The sequence below is a fragment of the Artemia franciscana genome, chromosome 9 (assembly GCF_032884065.1).
Source record: "Artemia franciscana chromosome 9, ASM3288406v1, whole genome shotgun sequence".
NCBI classification, from domain to species: domain Eukaryota; kingdom Metazoa; phylum Arthropoda; class Branchiopoda; order Anostraca; family Artemiidae; genus Artemia; species Artemia franciscana.
In genome coordinates, this window is record NC_088871.1 from 3,311,244 (window position 1) to 3,325,944 (window position 14,701).

A 14,701-nucleotide genomic window follows, 5' to 3' on the forward strand; every position below is an offset into this window, starting at 1 on the left:
AATTTACAGGTTATAAAAAGGTTATAAAACCAATGTCATAGCAACGGTTAATTGTATTATAATGAGTAGGGTTCACGACCCCCCCCCCATGCCTTTTCAAGACCAAAACATAATGTGCCCTTCACTGATAAAAAAGATGACTACGGATCGTCAGTTTAATATACAAATACTGATATTCATCCTTTAAAGTCTTATTAATCTTTTATTGATTAAAGTCAAAAAAGTGAAATATTTTGTATGTATTTTGTTCTCAGTAAAGTGCAAATTATGTAGTCTTGAGAAGGCATTGGGGTTGTCAACCCTAATCCTGTTACTCTCCGCTCGTTTTGAGTTTGAATCGGTAGTTTATCAAAATTTATGTTCGTTTTAGGTTTCCTTTATTTATTATCAGTCATCTATTCATCTATCTAGGGTTCATTTATTCAGTTATCATTCATCGTTCAAAGCGAAAGGACCTAGTTGTGATTTGTATTGCATTCTCAAAACCTGTTTCCTAAAAAAGCCCATTGACCTATTGAACAAAATTGGATATGATCTGTTGGTCATAAAAAATTACTAATGAACTTGATATTGAATTAGATTGGATACGATCTTTGGATGTGACGGCTTGATTGCTAGAGTTTTTTTTAAGCGTTATAGGACTTGATACGTTAGAGGACTTAACATGAGGTCAGCATTCATTCAGAGCAGATGCAATAATAGCCAGCAGTGACTGTAAATTTTCAGAGTACTTTTTGCATTCAGATATGGACTCAGGAACCGACTATAAGGTGATTGCCAAGCTCATGTGGGCCTACCTATTCAAAGTTAAGTGCAGTTTTTTTTTATTTTGTTTTTATTTTGAAAATATATTTCAATGGTTCAGTTCACAAACGATGCTGTTGTTCTAGCAAAATTCAAAAGTTAACCACCATGGCCATGCCGAGTGTTGGATATAATTAAGGCCAAGAACAAAAAAAATATCCTATGTTTTATTTTGTTACAAAAGACATGAAATCATGACAACAATAGCCTCACAGCTTTCGGGCTTTGTTAGTATTTCAAAGGAGGGTAAAATTATAGCAGTTCATATAACTGACTTACCAATAAAGTAAAAATACAAATCGATGCCTTTTTATATTCTTTACGAATATAATAATAGCTTGTACCGTAAATTCAAATTTAAGCACTTTTTTAACTCTTAAAAATGACGAATTTTCAAAAAATTATGACAGTTCATATAACTGACTTACCAATAAAGTGAACATACCACTTGATGCCTTTTTTTATGTTCTTTACGAATATAATAATCGCTTCTACCGCATATTCAAATTTAAACACTTTTGAGCTCTTAAAAATGACGAATTTTCCATTAAAGTATGACTTATCGCTCGTTTTCCAAAAAAATAATACTACGTTTTCTCAGCGCCATCTTTTCTATCGTTTTCGAAAAAATAATGCTACATTTTCTCAGTGCTAAAATTATTTATAATATGGTTAGGTTAAAAAGTGCTTAAATTTGAATTTACGGAGAAGCGATTATTATATTCGTAAAGAACATAAAAAAAAAGGCATCGAGTGGTATATTCACTTTATTGGTAAGCCAGTTATATGAACTGCTATAATTTTACCCAAAGGAGGCTAAGAAGAAGAATGAATTAGGCGTTGTGAAAACTTTTGCGGAATTAGCTAAATTTCCTAATAAGCATCTCGAGATTAGTGATTCGAGTTTACCAGATACATTGGTGAATTCAATAAATTCTGCTTTATCGGACTTAGACACACTAAAATCCAATATCCGGAATGATATTGAAAAAAAATTTTGTGAAAAAGTTGGAATATCAAATAGTGCGGATATGGTTGACTCTATTGTTTCTCAGATTCACACGTCCAGAATTCGACCAAGTTTGATGAGATTGAAAACTAATTACGGTCTCTCCAAAACGCGAACCTAGTCTTAAAAAACAGGATTGAACAGATTGAAACCCGTCTTGAACATATTGAGCATGAAAAACGACTGAATCTGCTTGTATTTCATGGTGTTGGCCAAAGTGGGGGTCTTCCCATCTCTGAGTGTTTATTGAATGTGATTACGGATAAAATGCAAATTTCTGAGTTTTCTTCGACCGCAACAGTTTCTGTATTTAAATTTCGAGCAAATTCTACTGATTCGGACACGATTGTAAGTGCAAAAAAACGTCCTGCTCCTGTGTTGGTTGCATTCAAGTCTGCTGAAACCGCAAGAAAAGTGTTTGCATGTAAGTCAAAACTTGCTCGGTCGGAAATTTTTGTTACCGAGTACCTAACATCAAAAAAGAAGTGGATTCTTGAATTGGCTAAGAGGAAGCTCGGAAAAAGAAATATTTGGTCGAACAACGGGACGATTTTTGGAAAAGACTCAGCGGGAGAGATCCGTAAAATTAGAGGTATGGCTGAAGCGGCCCGTTTGCCAAATCCGACCGCATAATTTTGAGTTGTGAAATTATTTTGTTGCATTACTTGTATGTTTGTTTTCCCCTTTGTATTTTATAGCCGAAATTCCAGTTCCTTTCACGTTTCCCTCTTTCTTTTCCCTTCTTCTTTCTGCCTATCAGTTTTTTTTTTTTTTTTGTTTTTTTTTGTCGTATAAAGTAGTCACCTTCTTCAATGAGCGTGAATAGATATGATGACACTTTGCATGAATTTGAACAAAACCGGTTTATTCTTGGAAGCCAAGCTCGTGACACACTTCCGGGGGATGTTTCGATAATTTTTCGTTGAATTGTTGCCCAAGTAATTATGTGAATCCGAATAATCTTTATAAGTATTCAAAACCTGCGAGTACAGAAAGAGCGATCGTTTTCTGGAATTGTCAAGGTCTAAGAACGACATATTCCCCTTTATGTGAGATTTTAAGTTTACTAAATAAGAAGCCATGCATTGTAGGCCTATGTGGGACATTTGTTTATAGCAAGTTACTGCCCTGGGATTTTTCTCTTCCGGGATATGTTTGCGAGCGAAGAGAACGGACAGCCATGAAGCGGGGCGGTCTATGCCTTTTGATTAATGAAAGCACCCAAAATTGGGCTAGGGATGACCTTTCCCTGTGGCAAGAAGGTAGGATCGAAACCCTTTTCATCGAAAATTCTGGCGAAAGTCAACGAACGAATTCATTCAAATTCAGACTGCAAGTCTTGCGATACAGATTCTATCGTAAATGAAATTTATGACGCTATTGTTTTGGAGTTTCAACCCAAGTTTGCTTCACTGGAGAAAGAACTATCAATTGTGAAGAATCAGGTTCTGTTGCTAGAAAACAGAATTGCCAAGATCGAAGTCAGTTTAGACGATCTGGAACAGGAATCGAAGCTTGATTCTCTTATTTTTGCTGGTGTTAAACAGAGCCCGGGTTCAACAGTAAAATATGCAGTGCTTGGAATTATTCACGCAAAAATGGAGCTCACTGATATCTTGGAATCTGATATTATTAGTGTGTCGTGATTCAAGCCAAGCCTAGACCCTAATAAACCTTACAAGGTAGCCCCCGTCCTTGTAAAGTTTAGGTCTGCTGAAGTGGCTGGCAAGGCTTATGCATCAAAACAGAAACTAGCCAAAACGGGAGTCTTCTTATCAGAAAATCTTACCAAGAAAAAGAAGGACCTTTTGAGTGCCGCACGTGAGCGATTTGAAAATAAGAATGTTTAGGCGAAATAAAGAATGTATATATGTGAAATTAGCAGGTCAGACGACCAACCGTAGGATTAGTCACCAGGCTGTTTAATTAGAATAAGAAGTTTTTTTTAAATACTGAAAAAACTTTTGCGTGAAGAGCAAGGGATTGAGGAGGGTTATCCCCTTATCTGTGAATAATTTATATTCATTTAAGTTTTAATGTTGCTTCTTTGTTTCAATTGAAAAAATACTTGTTTTTTTGTATTTAATCCACAATAGGAAACGTTCCACACTGAATGCTCCACACAAGAATGGCGCAATGAAACATATTTTGAAAAATCTTATCCTGTTGCCTGTTGAGAATTTTCCGTTAAAATGTAATTGGATTTCTTGTTCTTTTTTGTATATAAACCAGATGTATGAAAATTTATAGCTATCAAAGTTTTGCATCTGTTTTTTTTATCCTTTGTTCAATATAAAAAGTCTTTAGCGCACAAATTGAAAAAGGTATAAAACAGATAGCTCCCTAACACAAGAAACTTGATAAATAGTTGAATGTAATAAAACTCAAAATAAATTTTAATAAATGATATAACAAATTTGTTGGTTCCGGTGATTATTTAACATGAGCACTATTTAGAATCAACAACACAAAAGGGATCTTACAACGTGCAGCACGCTAACTGGGCATCATTCAAGGCTGTGTCATCTATTAAATTCCCCCTGTCCGGTTCAACCCTTGTCATGATAGCGCAAACTGCGGAACCAGTTGGACATGTGGAACTAAAAGCTGTATATGTGCCATGTGAATTACCATTTCCTTCAATCATTGTGATTCCGCTCGTACCGTCAAACGTTCTACACAGCGCTTGCATGTTATTAATGGCAGTTTCATCTCTTATACGACCTTCTTTTTGATTTTTAAGTGAAAATCCGACGATATATGAGCGGCTATATCCTATCATTGGGCAATTGTAAGGCCCACGCCATTGACCCCATGGACCTTCCGAGGAGCAAGCACGGTTTGCAATTTGACCAGAGTCAGCGTATACACATTCTAAACAAATTGAGTTCACTGATGTTTCATCTAAGACATTCTCAGGTTCAACCTGCAAATATGAACCCAGAATTAAAGGATTATTGGAGTAGGATTAGATTCCATAGAAAATGTATATATATATATAAATATAAATATATAAATATATATATATATATATATATATATATATATATATATATATATATATATATATATATATGTATATATATAAATATATATATATATATATATATATATATATATATATATATATATATATATATATAAATATATATATATATATATATATATATATATATATATATATATATATATATATATATATATATATATATATATATATATATATATATATATATATATATATATATATATATATATATATATATATATATATATATATATATATATATATATATATATTTATTTATTAAATAGCCGTTCTTGTACTTTGATAGGGAGCTAACCAACTATTCGTAATAGTGAACTGTAAGAAAAAAGTGACACTTACCAATAGTAACAAAAATTAAAAAAAAATCGATCCATAAAACTGTTTTGCCTTTTATGGGTGGTTCCAAATATTCAGGATTCTTTAAGTTAAAAATTTATCCATCATGAGTAATTGACGTAAGAAACTTTAAATAATTCTAGAAAAATAGGGAAGATTCCCCCGAAAAAAGGAGTATGCCATCTTCTTGAATATTTAACTATTAAATTAAACGCATCTGATTACCCAGAAAATGGAAAATAAATAATCTGCATTTTTTTCGAGGTGGTCAATAACGGATACCTGTTTAATTGTCTTTTTTTGCTCTTTTCCAGGAATGATCGTGTCAAACTAGCCATAATAGAATATCGGTAAAGGATTAATTGAAAAGAAATTTGAAGTAATAGCACCCTGTCCAAGTACTAACTGATGATGCTACGACAAAGTGTCTATTTGTGCCAATGTTCCTCAAGGCAATAATTTTGTGATTTTGGCCTGACGATAGCCAAATTGGTGTGCGTGTAACTCAACCATCGTGTAACGAAACCCCAAGATAAGAAGTGAAAAAAAGAAATATTTTGAGAAGAAGTTTAAGGAAACTAAGAAAAACTTGGGGATTAATAAAAGAAGTGATTGATTTAAAAACAAATAGTGTTCCCGTAGAATTAATTAGTGCAAAGGGTGAGACTTTAAATTTGGAGGATAATGTATGCAATGAATTTCAGTGTTATTTTTCAAATATTAGTCAAAATCTAGCAATATCCATTGTGCCTGATATTAGTGATCCGACGTATGAATCTGTACTGAGGGACCCGATTGATGTATCTCTTCATCTTAGACTTGTAACAGTTGATAAAATTAAACAAATTATTGATGGGTTACGAAGTAACTCATCTGGTAGTGATCAAATCACTTTAAAACTCTTAAGTTTATATTCCCTATTATATCTCAAGTTTTATGTGAATTAATTAACAAGTGTTTTCGTCAAGGGAAATTTACAGATTATTTTAAAGTTGCCCGTGTAACCCCAATTCATAAGGGTGGTATTAAAACTGACCCAGGAAGTTACAGACCGATAAGTATTTTACCCACACTTTCCCGCGTTTTAGAGAAGTGTTTTAGTACTAGAATGATGAGTTTTTTGGAGGATCATAAATTACTGGTAGAGACACAATTTGGGTTCCGTAGAAAAACAACAATGGAACAGGCAATGATTTATTTAACAACTATTATCAATGTGGCATTAGAGAAAGGTTTTAAAGTAGGTGCACTATTTTTAGATCTGATAAAAGCTTTCGACATGGTGGACCATGAACTTCTTCTTAAAAAGTGTGAGGTGTATGGTCTGAGGGGAAAAGCGTCGAATTTTTTAAGAAAGTTTTTAAGTAATCGTTATCAGTATGTTCAACTAAATGATTCTTCTTCAGGAGAAAAACTGGTTGAAATAGGTGTTCCGCAAGGATCAGTTCTTGGTCTTATATTATTCTTGATATTTATAAGTGATTTACCGAACTCTCTAAGTAATTTTTGCTACAGAATAAATGAACTAACGGTTAACCCCACTAATGAAACAGTTTTGCTTTTTGCTACTGACACAACAGTAATTACCACAGCTAAGACAGCGCAGCTGCTTGAGAAGTCAATGAGGGAATCAGTTGATAAAATTGTAACGTGGCTGAGGGTAAATAAACTAAGGATAAATATAAGCAAGTCTAATTTTGTCTTTTTCTCACGATCACCGGTTTTTTACCCATGGATGAAGGAATTAAATAGGTCTAATGGAGCTATAAAACGTACTGTTTCTTTTAAATACCTCGGGATTGTAACTGATGAAACTGTATCTTTTAAGCAGCATGTAACTTTAACTAGTAAAATTCTGGCAAGAAATCTAGGTATAATGAAGAAACTCAAACATTTTTTTCCTAAATCTGTTCTCCGCCATCCTTATTTTTCTCTTATACACCCGTATATACTTGAACCAGATGTTCAAGTATCTGGCTCTCCCAGATACTGCTTTTCTTAGATAATGAGCTTTGATTCATTCGTTTATTTTATTTATTCTGGGGGTTATGATGATATGTAGTTCCCAGAGGAAAAGTAAAGTAATGATGTTTTTTTTCATATTTATATTTGATTGTGGTGGTATTAGTGGTTTTGGTGGCCTAGTGTTCTTTTATTTTATGTATTTTGTTTTCTCTATCTCCCCCTCGGACAAGCTTTGCTTTTTAGTAGCCATTTTTTGTTTATTATCCGTTTGATGAATAAATCCTTCTCTCTCAAGCAACTAAACTCCTGTAACTGAACCCCCGTGTAACTGAACCCTCATGCACCTGAACCCTCGTGCAACTGCTCAGATTCTATGCCATCTATGTTATATAAAAAGCTATTGTGGCTGAGTTTGCTTCTTTGCCCTTAATGGGATAAAGCTTCTACATTACTTTGAAGTTATTTTCATATTGACTTCTACACCCTAATGACAGATTTTTAGTTATTTAGTATCTGAGAGAACGTATCCAATTCCTTGTATAAGTCTTTCTCTCTGGGTATTTTTACCAGTGCCATTTTTTTCACAAACAGATTGGCACGACATCTACTTTTTTAATTTCATATAGCAACATCTTTGTTGCCATGTCATTAAGGTGCATCTGAGTTTACTGAGAACAAGCAGAAGAGGGGAAGGAGCCCCCCACAAGCGCCGTATTGTACCCGGCGGTATTCAGTTACCCGCAAATTGTAGGAAATTGGTGAGGGGGTTCTTACACCTCCCTTGTTCTTTGTTGATTTCGGATTTACATGCGTGATTTGTTGGTGATGGCAATTAATCGGTACATATATTCGCCGGTATTAAACTTCGTTGAAACATGCTTGAAGCATCAGGATATTACGAAACATTCGGTAGTCAGCCCTGCCGTCAAGTTCTTTATTCGTGAACAAATTCATGAAGCCCATGATGAGCTGAATAATATTGTGAATAAATATAATGGAAATCTGGCGAAAAAAAGAAGGTCTTAAATTGGCCGTGATGTGTTGTCCAGCGATATGTATGATACGATTAAAACTCTACTCAATAACAGTGAGCTTAAAATCAGGTTCACGATATAGAAAATCTCTGAAATCCCCCGTATCCCGCAGGATGTGATCACATCCATGGCAGTCCGCGTAAATGAGTGTGTCAGAAAACTGTAAATAATGATTGACCAATGCAAAACTGCTCTACCCCAGACTTCCGAATGGCCCCCATTCCCAGCACCGGTAAAACCGCTCAATCGGGTGTTCATTATTGGTCCAGCCCCGGAAAAGACAAAATTTTGTTCAAATCAGAAACAGTTTATCGAGGATTTTATAATCCCTGCGCATGTGCAGAAGATTCACCAGACAAAGTTTGGCCTAGTGGCTTATATCAAAACGGAATCTGCTTCCCAAGTCCTAGTTGAGTCGTTATTTAAGATGCCTGACATTAAAGTGAAATACCAGATAGAAAAGTTCATGGCTGTTGCGAAATTCGTCCCGCCAGGTTCTACCCCAGAAGAGATAACCCCCATGTCACAGAAGCTAAAAGATATTTCACTTCACAGACATTTTGCAGATGCATTATCAACTGATAGGGCTATCCGGCAAGGTATCTTTGTTGAATACACCCACCTCAAAGTAACGACGTTCAAAGAAATCTCAAAAAGACGCTTTAGGTGCCAGTCTTTCAAACATCTGGCTCGAGACTGCAGCAATCAGCCCTGCTACCCTCGTTGTGCAGGGCCCAATGAATCGACAAAGGAAACACCATGTCAATCAAACAATGTCGAGTGTGCCCTCTGTCCCAACGGAAAGAGCGATCATCCAAGCTATAGCCTGATCTTTCCAGCCGTTAAGAAAGCCATGAACAAAGCGTGTCAACCCCCAAAAATGAACAATTTAAAGGTATTTTGCCGAAACATATACGGACACAATGCTGTGAAAATAGGCAACCTTAATGGAATTTGCTACGATTATAATGTAATTTGTGCACAAGAGCACCTACTTACCAAGCAAAATTTTGTTCTGTTCCAGTCCTTTCCGCGCAAATCAGTTTTCATACATGAAGCAAAACAACAATTTACGCTTGGAAGACCTAGCGGCGGTGCTGCTGTTATAGTCGACGACCACATTCCCTGTTAGCTGTATGAGTCGTGTGACTTATACGCTTCTGTGGAATTTGTTGGGTCAACTAGCTTTTTCCTCTTCAATGTATATCTTCCAGCATACCTGAATAACGATCGTTCTGAGAAACACTATGTTGAAGCGTATACTCGTTTAAGCAGACTCTTGTGTAGAATCGGTAACTGACGCGTTCTGATTTGTGGAGACTTCCAGTGCAACCCCTGCTTACCTGGTAAACTAAAAGACATCCTTCTATCAGCACTCACAGACGGGATATCCTTTTGTGACAAAGGTCACCAGTTTACATGTATACATAATAGTGGCTCTACAAGTAATATTGACCAGGTGATAACAAACTTTCCACTCATGAAAAATATAAGCGTTTATTCCGACCATTTAGGTCTATTTTTTAGTGTTCCCTTTCAATCTTTTGCCAACCGCCAAACCAAAAAATACTTTATCAAAACTAAGTGTGAAAAATTGATACGGTGTTGTATCAACATACTTGTGACGAAATCCTGAGAAAAGTTAAAGAGCCCTACCAGCTACTAGGGCACGGTGTCCAAGATTCGGTCACTTCAAATATCTATTGTGAGGAAATTTCCCACGCTATAAAAACCGCAGAAAAGTTAGCTATCCCCTGTCGTAACGTCCGTTCTGTTTCTCAAAAGCCAGGTTGGGACAAGTGTCCCCTGGTCAAGCAAGCAAAAAAACGTGTTAAGTTGTGGTACAATGTCTCGAAGGAATCCGATAAGCCCAGATCTGGAGTGATCTTCCAACTATTTTGGAGCACAAAGAAGGACTACCTAAATCTAACGGAAAAACTGAAAAGTGAAAAAGCTGATAAGATTTCAGAGCAAGCCTTAAAAAACCCGAAAGTGATGTGGAAGTTCTTCAAGAGATCTTAGACCAGTGGAAAAACGTGATCATCTGACATTCTGGAAGAGGAGTGGTTAAGGTTTTACTCTACAGTGTTTGATTCCAAAGACCCCAAGCTTGAACGGGATTGTGAAAAATGCTTAAACAAAAAACTCAAAACCTTGTTAAAAGTTCAAAATACCTTTGTGATATCTAAATTGGCTATAGCTAAAACAGTTTGTAAATTAAAACGCGGAAAGGCACCTGGTCTTGATGGTATTTGTCCGGATAACCTAAGGCATGGCACTGACCTCTTATTTGAGCATATCACTCTTCTGTTCCAGATGTGTGTCGATTACGGTGTGGTCCCCAGCTCATTTTGTGCTGGTGTTCTGTCAAATATCTCCAAAAAAGGAAAAACCAAAATCGGTGCACAGGATATAGACCAATTACCGTTTCAAGTGTTCCCAGTAAGGTCCTCGAGTTGCTTCTCCTTCCAGAAATGTTGGGGAAGTGTATATTGGATTTTCGTTAGTTCGGATTCCGTCGAAACCGGAGTTGCACGTTTGTACTTAGGCTTTTAAAGAGAGCTATTGACAAAGCACACAAAATGGGATCCTCACTCTTTGTGTGCAGCGTAGACATCTCAAATGCATTTGATTCAGTTGCGCAGTCTCAGGTGTTCTTGAAATTACTCGGGTATGGTGTAAATGCTCATGCCATAGCACTCTTATCCTTCTGGTACTCAGGAAGTTTTGTGAAAGCTAGACCGACAGGGGACCAACTGAGCAGACCGATTAGATTTGTTCGAGGTCTTCGTCAAGGATCTGTATTAGGTCCTATCCTATTTGATACCTTGACATCTGGAATAACAAAAACGTTGCTGGAGGATTCAGCATCAATCTATGTGACCTCAGACTGCTTTCATATGCTGACAACCTGCTGATGTTAAGCTTCAACCTAACTTCCCTACAAAAAAATATTGATCACCTGATAACTGGTTACAAGTGTATCGGTCTATGGGTCAACGCACTAAAGACGGAGTTTGTTAAATTTTGTCCCTCAGCAAGCAAGCAGCAAAGCAGTGGCCCTACATATGTGACAGTTGAACAAATAAAAATTTTCCCTGTAAATATCATGAAATACCTGGGAATAACGTACGGTCATGATTTCATTTGTTCTCGTTTACTAACAATCGAGAAAATTACCAAGAGACTTCGTTCAAGTTAGGGGAAGCTTGTCTCTCTGAAATTTAGCTTCACCAGGAAGATTCTTGCAAAGCTTTACGCAGCGGTTGCTCTCACTCACCTGCTTTATGTATCTCAGCTATGGGACTGGTTCACATAAACTGACAGACTAAAACTCCGATCTGTTTACTGCAAATACTTGAAGTTTTGCTTCGATACCCGCTCTACGAGAGAACCACATTTTTAATAAGACCTCAAAATATGGTGGACCCAACTGTCGTTGTGCTGTCTACTGAAACAAGTGAAGAAAAAAAGGCATTGGAAAAATTGTTCGAGTTTTTGCCTCAACACCTGATCTACGAGTGCGAATGAAGAAGTTATTACTTAATTTAGTTCTTTGATGCTGAGTGTTCTTGTTTTTTCCTTTCCTTCTTTTGTATTACTCCGCTTCTGTCTTTTTTTTGCATAAGCGGGCAAAAATAAAATTATTATTGTTATTATTACATGTTCAACCTTGTTGGCATTGTTTTTTTAAAGTCATGATATAAAAGATTGTCAAGATGATTCATAGAAAAGCTCTGTTTTCTTGTCACACAAACAAAGAAAAATGAACGTCACAAACCCAGATTTATTTCTCCTTTTCTATGTCTGTTTATGTTTTATGTTTCCACCCTGTCACTGTCGGAAAATACTCACTCTCGAAAAACATACCCCGTGGATTATACCAACTATCATCCCTCCCGTGGCTAGTTGGTTTTCAGTCACTTTTCACTAAAAAAAGGACTAGAACTATCAATTTCTCATCAAATGAGCATCCTCCAAAGTTTCAAACAGTTCGTGGCAATGAACTGTAAGTAAAGAGCGACCCGGCTCAATAGTAACCGAAACTCTCAAAAAAAGAATTTTGATACCAATAGATATATATAAAAAAAATCGATTTTTATCCTGATTTTAAATATATATGTTTCGTCGAGTTTATTCTTACCCATCAAAAGTTACGAGCCTGAGAAAATGTGCCTTATTTTCAAGAAAAAAGGGAAAACCCTAAAATTCATAGAATCTTAATGAAAATCACAAAATCCGATTTAGCGTATCAGAGAACACTACTGTAGAAGTTTCAAGCTCCTATCTGCAAAAATGTTGAATTCTGAATTTTTTGCCATGAGAAAGATCACGGATGCGTGTTTGTTTGTTTTTTTCCAAGGGTGATCGCATCAACCCAGTGGTCCTAGAATATCGCGAGAGGGTTCATTCAGTTTATGTGGGAAGATATTCCATGGGGGAAGAGAATTTTCCACGAAGGGGGTGCCGGTTTTCCCAGCATTATTCAAAAACTATCAGAAATTAAATAAAAAACAAGTTTTTTCAACTGAAAGTAAGGAACAACATTAAAACTTTAAACGAACAGAAATTATTACATATATAAGAGTGTTTGCCCCCTCGTCAATACCTCGCTCTTTGCGCTAGAGTATTTTTGGTACTTTCAAAAGAGCTACGTATTCTAATTAAACGGCCTTTGTGATTCAGGGGTCATTCTTAAAGGATTGGAACAAAATTTGACCTTTAGCGTAAAGAGCAAGGTATTGACAAGGAGGCGAACCCCCTCATATAATAATAATTTCTAGTTTTTTAAGTTTTAATGTTGCTCCTTACTTTCAGTTGAAAAAACCTGTTTTTTAATTAATCTACGACCATGACGCAGAGGTGAGGATGAGGAAGGGGCAGTACCTTTCCTATAAGGAATGAATTCTGCTCATTTTGGGGTTTAATGTTATTCTTTACTCTCATAATAACAGCGTAGATCAGACATATTCCTAGAAATCAAGAGGGGTCAAGTATTAATTTCACATTTTTGTAGTTTTTGCCCCCCCCCCCTCACAAAAAATAGCCCTCCTAACAAAAGACCTGGATACGACCCTTGATATTATGTATCAATTTATACCTCCACCCTCCCCACGTCTCACCCTTAGATTTAGTTCTGTATTTATCTGAAGGCTGAATGAGAGTTTGGATGTTTTGGCATTAAAATGCACCCTTTGGGGCATTTCCCTCCCTCCCTAACTACAAGACAATCAGAGAACCTCATAGCAGGGGTTTAAAGCCCTTACAAATAAAGGCTTGGGATTGTAAATAGCAGAGAATTTACCTAAGAAAGTGAAATTTGCTTAAACCTTAAAAATATTTCAGCTAATCATTTTCAATACTCGAACCTGCGGGGGTATTTTGGCTTGGTCGTATTTTCCACGCAGGGGCATTTTCGAGAGGGGGGGGGGCTATGTTTTCTATGAAAAAATGTTTTTCCGGGGTATTTTTCGGGAGGGGGGGGTTGAACATCTAGACCCGCTAGGAGGACTGATCACCCTTAGATCTAGTTCTGTATTTATCTGAAAGCTGAATGAGAGTTTGGATGTTATGGCATTAGAATGCACCCTTTGGGGCATTTCTCTCCCTCCCTAACTGCAAGACAATCAGAGAACCCCATAGCAGGGCTCATAGCCCTTACAAACAAAGGTTTGGGATTGTAAAACAGCAGAGAATCCCAGTATGCCATGGGGCAAGGAGAATAAATATTGCAAATTTGGAGGGGGACCATTCTATTGAAAAATGAAAGTTTTAGCACTCTTTTCACGATTTGAAAGAGATCGAAAGGCAAATAGCCCACCTTCCCTTGCCCTTCTTTCCGCATTGCCTCCGTACTCCTCAAAGATCTTTTATACAAATTTTCAGTAAGCCATTTTGTTCGAAATACTCAAAAGGTTGAAAAATATGGCTTCGGGAATGACATAGCCCCAACATACCCTAAGGAATAGACCATAAATAATGCAAATTAGCAACTGTTGAAGCATATTTTTATAATGGAAAAGAAGGTTTGTGCAATATCTCAAGAACAGATAAGAGTATGATGCTGAAACTTTCGGGAATGTTGAATTGAAGCAATCAAAAGATACTATGAGTATCCAGCGTTTTCAGAGGGCGTATCTGCAAAACCCCAGGTGCGCCTGAGGAAGTTCAGATAAAACTTTCAAAAATTGCCGTTGGGAGGGAAACTGAAGTAAATGAACATACCCTATATGCATCCAGGACGTCAAAACGGCGTATTTGTCATATCTCACAAGAAACTAAGTGAATAAAGGTCAGACAATCAGATAATGTTGAGGGGGATGTTGAACCAAATCAAAAGGCAGTATATTCATCCAGGTTGTAACAAGGTAGTATGTACAATATTTGAAGGACGACTAAGGTCATCAAGTTGAAACTTTCAGAGAATGTGAAGGGGGATATTGAACCACATCTAAAGGCAGTGTACATCGAGGCTGTCGAAATAGCACATCTACAACATCTCAC

The 14,701-nt window shown here is 36.5% G+C and overlaps 2 protein-coding genes across 2 annotated transcripts; one reads left to right on the forward strand and one right to left on the reverse strand.

The window, feature by feature from the left end:
- Positions 1–420: 420 nt before the first annotated feature.
- Positions 421–11,853, forward strand: LOC136030891 (uncharacterized). Its single transcript, XM_065709984.1, has 2 exons — positions 421–770; positions 5,513–11,853. The coding sequence occupies exon 2, from the start codon at positions 8,367–8,369 to the stop codon at positions 9,327–9,329; it is 963 nt and encodes a 320-aa protein (XP_065566056.1). The 5' UTR covers positions 421–770; positions 5,513–8,366; the 3' UTR covers positions 9,330–11,853.
- LOC136031545 (vitelline membrane outer layer protein 1 homolog) lies at positions 4,293–7,739 on the reverse strand. Its single transcript, XM_065711215.1, has 2 exons — positions 7,731–7,739; positions 4,293–4,739 (listed from the first exon to the last, which is right to left on the reverse strand). The coding sequence occupies exons 1-2, from the start codon at positions 7,737–7,739 to the stop codon at positions 4,293–4,295; spliced, it is 456 nt and encodes a 151-aa protein (XP_065567287.1).
- Positions 11,854–14,701: the final 2,848 nt, after the last annotated feature.